Source organism: Phoxinus phoxinus (assembly GCF_949152265.1).
Source record: "Phoxinus phoxinus genome assembly, chromosome: 17".
Classification (NCBI taxonomy): Eukaryota; Metazoa; Chordata; class Actinopteri; order Cypriniformes; family Leuciscidae; genus Phoxinus; species Phoxinus phoxinus.
This window is the reverse complement of record NC_136892.1, coordinates 24,568,008-24,574,530: the sequence shown is the minus strand read 5'-3', so window position 1 is coordinate 24,574,530 and position 6,523 is coordinate 24,568,008. Positions and strand designations below refer to the sequence as shown.

Here is a 6,523-nt window from a genome sequence, read left to right as displayed (position 1 = left end):
GATCAAATGGGTTTCAAGGCACGCTACTAGGGAATTACTTCATATTTTAGTGAGAAGTGAGGGCCTATTAATTTTACATTATCTCACTGATTATAGTTAATGAGATTTGTACCTGCCACAAAGCACCAGAAATTGTGAGGGGATGAAGAACAGAAAGACAAAGGGCTTCTTTTTCTTTCTTTTTTTCTGCACTTTATCTTTATTGGAAAATAAAACACACTTTCTGTATAAATACCATGGCGGTGTAGTCTTTTCTTTAAACTGTACAAGAGGCAGGCAGACAGAGGAACAAAGGCAGCGGGTTGTTCAGGTAAAACAACTTTTAAAGGAATAATAAAATGACTAAACACATGAATCTGGGGAAAAGAGGTTTCAGTGTCTAAGTTAAAACATGAGTGATGCTGAGGGAATTATTTTGAATGGAGTTCAAGCTGAAATTTCTCTCAAACGCTGTCAGTCACTTACAACACCATATCAGCAAGATGAAGGGTCTCAAACTTTTGTTCTCTTCACTTACGACTGCCAAGACACGTCACTTATGAAGTCATAAATGTAGTTTTGAAAAGTCATATAAACCTGCATTTGGCACTCTCCACAAATTCACTTCACTTTTACTTTTTTTTTAAAGCATTACCTCTATTTGCACCAAATGGTAATCTGACCTTCCAACCTCAGAGGTCATGGCCTTATTAATGGTATCCAAGAATTAAAAACATAAATCATCATTTTAGCATGTTCAATCAATTAATTGTACATAAATATATTTTTAATTGACACATTTTAATGACAAAACCATTATATTCAGCTGTTTGTCCATTACATAATGTAACATTCTTTTAAAATTTTAAGTCCAAGTAATCTCATTCAATTTTCTACATTTTTATAAATATGTTGAGTTGACTGTATTCATCAAGCTCAGCCTTTAACCCTGTTACCGTAGTTAATATAATTGTATTAATAACATTTAGTTTCAAACTAGCGTGACCTTTTCATTTTAGGGTGAATCTGCAATGCGGTTAATAATTCTGGTGTATTTGTTTCTTTTTTAAAATTTGATAATTCTTTTGTTTATTTGATGTTTATTGGTGTAAGATCGTGAAATCTAGGTTTAAAACTGTACCAGTGTTATTTTCTTATTATTTATATAGTATTTATTTTATTATTTTCAGTTTTCATCTTCAATTTTAGTAATTTTATGTGCTTTCGTAATTTTTTTATTCGTTTTTTTCACTTTAATTAGTTTTAGTAATAGGCTACTTAACTTTAAGCTTACAAAGTTTTTCATCTAATATTTTATTTTTCTTTCAGCTTTATTTCAATTACTCAAAACGTCTTAGTTACTGATAATAACACTGAACTGTACTTTTACAGTTGCCAAATTTAGTTTACAAGGTTAATTATAAGGGGAACCTCAGTAAAAATGGACAGAGAAGTTAGCAATAAACAAATAAGCATAATAATAATAAAAAAAATTAAGACTTTGAAGCCGAATCCGGAAAATGCGATCTTGATTCTGTAAATATGTTTGGGGACCTGTGAATACACGTTTATGTATCTGAAGGTCAGTACGGTCAGACGTGCTTTGTTCTTTGATCTGTGTTCCCATCCACCGATGAATAAACCCAGCAGCTCCACATATGCGCTACACATGAGTGTTCTCCATTTGAAGAGCTGCTTCGGTGGGATGAGATGCTGGTGCAAAGACCCCCCCTCTCTCCAATCTCTCCCTCTCCTCGGATGCCTTTCATACTGATACCTTTGAGCACTCAGGACTTTGCCGTGAACGTTCTCCGTGGGATGAGCACTGAAGCAATGCTTTGACAAAAGAGCACATGTCATTCTTAATGCTGTCAGACAGGTGTGTGCAAAACTGACACTTCAAGGAGGAAGATTTCACCGGATAAATTCTTTACTGCTTTCAGATGACTTATTTAAGTGCACATTTACCCAACTGCGGGAAGTAAAAGGGATGAGGATAAAACGAATATGGAATAAGTTAAATAAACAAGAGAGAAAATCGGAGCAGCAAATATTGCATTTTCTTTTTTTACAAATAATTTACCTAAAATATATAGATATACCATATATACACTGTTCGAATGTCTGAGTCTAACAAGCAATACACTGTGTGTGGGTTTGTAGTGCAGTAAAAATGGTGGCACATGTGATCTAGGTGGGCTGTCATATTAGAGAAAGTGGGCAGGTGGGAATGCTGTGCTTGCACTAGTCAATATTTCAAAGCTTCTCTCTCTCACACACACACGCACACACACACACACACACACGCACACACACACACACACACACACACACACACACACACACACACACACACACACACACACACACACACACACACACACACCTCGGTTCTGAGGGACTGTTTCAAACACTGCCTCTGCATTCAAAGCCAGACACACTTACACACACATTACAATAACACCATTTCTCAATTTCCTCTCCCACTCGTTCCCCCTTATATAATGTGACTGACACATTGTTGCTTTGTGTCACCACCTCTTCCCAGTCTGATCTTTTCCCCCCCTCAATGCATCAATCAGATCCCTCACGGAAGATCTAAACTTTTCATTAGTTTCGATGGCTGCTTGTCTCTGATTGCGATGTCAAGTTCCTTCTTCGCCTCTCATAACTGGATAAAGGGTCTCCTCATTTTCTCGCTCCATTTAAATACATCTGAAAGGATTTTTCTTTCTGAGACTCTTCACAATGCTGGCATGCTGTCAAAGGCTCTTCTCAAAACCTAGTGAGCAGCCTTGCTGTCTATAGCCTATATAAAACACATCCTTACTGAAACCTAAAGGGACAGTTTGACAAAAATGATAATTTTGTCATCATTTATTCACCCTCAAGTTGTTTCAAACCTGCATGCGTTTCTTTATTCTGCTGAAGACAAAATAATGTGTTTTAAAGAATGTGTATTCTTTGACATTGACCTCCATAGTATTTTCTCTCTCTCCATATACTATGGAAGTCAATGGGGTCCATCAACTGTTTGGTTACCCATATTTTTAAGTGAACTATCCCTTTAAATGATTTGGAGTGGCACAAACTCAAATAGCACACAGTGAGACTCGACTTCATTAGTATGCTGCTATGCTACAGTAAATCTTTTTAAGCAATGCTGAATTAATTAGAACATTTATTGCTTTGTCCAACATTTTTCCTGCTTTGTACATCTCAGTGAATTCTGAGATTGGCTTCTACATGAAGGATAAATCAGAGCTCAACAGTAAGGTTTTTTTTTCTGCTGTCCAGGTCAGGTCAGTAGTTCAGATTTTCACTGGCCCAAACACACAAAATTACCGTTAATATAATATCTTTATAATAAATATAATATAATTATACAGGAAATGCTAAGACAACCATAAATTCAAATACAATTTACCGGAAAAATAATTATATACTCTACTATTCAAAAGTTTGGGGTCAGTAAGATTTTTGTTTTTAAAAATAAATAATACTTTTATTCAGCAAGGATGCATTAAATTGATCAGAATTGACAATAAAGATGTTTGTATTGTTGGGTCATTCTACAGAAACGTCCACTTTTGGTATGGCAAGATGTCTTAAAATTGATTTCTTTTTCTAACATTTAAACTTACACCACATTATTAGATTACCCTTTGACTTTATGAATATGCATAAATTACAGCTTAATGATTTTTTATATTTTTTGTACATTTATTTAAAGACCGCATGTACAATTTTTTTTGTCACTGGTGTTACCTTACTTTTTTGGCAATATTAAAGGTTTTTATGACATATTATTTCAAAAAAAATTTCAGCACATGTAGACAGAGCTAGCGAAAAATAATAATAATGCAACAAATAAGGAGATTATGTTTTATTTATTTTAATCAGGTTTGTTAAAAGTGTGCTTGAATGAGGTTAGTTCATCTGCGCTACCACCTATTTGCTATAACAATAAAAAATATTAGAAAACCAGTTAAAATCAAGTTAAAATCAAGTAATGATGCAATCCTTTAAATCTTAACTTTTGAGTGTAGCAGAATAAAATGGATGTAACATTATTACTATGTCACATGTGACATTGCATTTAATGTGACAGAAAAAAAGACAGTAACACCAGTGACACAATAAAGTTTATCTATAAATGGAAGTCACTGGTGTTACCGGTGTTACCCATAAGAAAGGTGACACCAGTGACAGTAACACCAGTGACAATTTTCATGAAAAATTAATTTTACAAAATGGCTGCTGCAAGGAAACCAACCACATGTTGTCAATCATGGTATACTAACTAAATTAAGTAGTTTAATCAATTTGTATTCTAGTTTTTTTACAATTACCTAACAGTAAAGAAGGTCATACCAGTGACTTCAACTAAAAGCTTCATATGAAATCATGAGATAAATGAGAAGATTTCTGATAACTGAAAAGAGACAGTGGATCTACCATAGGCTTTTCTTCATAGATATTCAGGAAATTGGAAGAAGGAAGTCAAGTGATGTCATCAGTGTGATTTTTATTTCAAAATAAGAGATTTTTGTTTAACGGTAACACCAGTGACACAACTCCAGGGGACCATACTTTCATTATAAATTTTATAATATTTATTCAGCATTTTTTTATATATATATCATTCACATAATATATTTGATAGTTATGTATACATTATTGTATTTTAAATGGTGTAAAAATCTGTTATTGACCTCAAAATACAGCATTTTCCCTCTGTACATGACTGTGGGGACGGGCACTTCTGTGGTGCTTGAAATTCTATATAATTAATAAAAATCAAATATTGCCACATTGATGGCTCAAGACGGTGTAATTGTTCAAATAACATATTGTTTTATTTTAAAATGTAAAAAAAAATTGAACCCTAAAGTGTTTTTTAAGTGTAATATTTCTGTAAAGGCTAGGGACAGAAAAATGGACATTTTCATAGAATGACCCTGTTACAAAAAAATAATTTCAAATAAATGCTGTTCTTTTTAACGTTCTAATCATCAAAGCATCCTGAAAAAAACCCCCGCTTTCCATAAAAATATGAAGCAGCACAACTGTTTTTAACATTGATAATAATAAAAATGTTTCTTGAGCAGTAAATCAGCATATCAGAATGATTTCTGAAGGATCATGTGACACTGAAGACTGAAAATTCAGCATTACCGTCACAGGAATAAATTTAAAATATATTAAATAAGAAAAGTTATTTTAAATGTTAATGATATTTCACAATATTACAGGTTTTACTGTATCTTTGATCAAATAAATGCAGGCTTAGTGAGCATAAGAGACTTCTTTGAAAAATATATATATATATATATGACGCCACATTTTTTAAATATGGGACAGTGAGGAATCCTTATTGTTGAGCCGTGATGCACGCGTTGCTGCCTTAAAATTTGGCCAAAACAAGCTCTTCTCTTCACATCAGAAGTGCCTGCAGTCTTAAAATGCTGTCTACGTAGGCAGCTCACTATAGGTATTTCAACAGAGAAGCAATCTCTGAGGACTCCAGCATTTCTGTCCTAATGACTGATTGCCATGGTTTAGTAATTACTGCATGACGCAAAAAAAAAACAAAAAAAAAAAACAGCACAAACAATAATAAAATATTGAAACCAGCTGACTAGTTAAAAAAGGCAGATGACAGATGTTTCAGCAGTTCTCCTCACAGCAAACTGTAGTGAGAAGCACTTTAGTTCAAATTTCTATAGAGTTAGTCACTATTTTCTAGAATCAGTAGTTATGTCCACCTCATAAACTTTACACATATATTTTAAACACATTTGATCCATTTGCACATATTTCTTATAAAATAGCTATGACTTTAAAAAAAAACAATGACGATTTCCATGACACGTTTGCGCAGACTCTCACACCAGGACATGATGTCATATCGTGTATCAAAAACACTACACAGATCCAAGCCTAATCCAAGTCTCTTGCCATATTGCGGTCAGGTGACCAAATCTCACTATTTTAGAAGCTCAAGGAATAAGCCAATTGAAAAGATGGTCCAATCATCTAAAACAAACTGGCCAGAACCGACTGAACTTTTGCTCAATCCTGGCATTTTCCGCTGGAAAGGTCAACACGGGATTGGTCCGCACGGGATTGCCTTTCAAACAGTGACTGGTTTCAAAACATCACAGAAGAGGATGAGCTGAAGTGTATGAAACGTAACAGGATTCTGGGGGTTGATCATGGCAAGACATGTCACGGTGTGTCCCAGTGCTTTTTATTCAATTTCCGCAGTCAGCATCACGGGACTCGTGCGGTCCTATAGAGCCACGTTGAACTCTGTGATCAAGAAGTCAATGTAGTCCTTCTCTTTGGTTTTAAAGCCCTCCGCTATGAGACGTGCAGCTTCCCGATGTTCCTTTCCTCTGAGAGACACTCCGTTCACCTCTAGGATTACCTGACCCACCTTTAGCTGTCCACAGTTATGAGCCGAACCACCTCTCTGTGGGAAAGAGAATGAGAGATAGTTTGAGAAACTTTCATTTAACACAATATGTGACAGACTTTC

General features: G+C 34.7%; 1 protein-coding gene across 1 annotated transcript in view; it reads right to left on the bottom strand.

Moving 5' to 3' along the window:
- Positions 1–4,491: 4,491 nt before the first annotated feature.
- whrna (whirlin a) overlaps positions 4,492–6,523 on the bottom strand; it is a 93,890-nt gene continuing 91,858 nt past the window's right edge. The window contains exon 14 of the mRNA XM_079585507.1: positions 4,492–6,457. Coding sequence (XP_079441633.1) covers positions 6,275–6,457 — 183 coding nt within the window. The 3' untranslated portion in view covers positions 4,492–6,274. The remainder of the gene's footprint in view (positions 6,458–6,523) is intronic.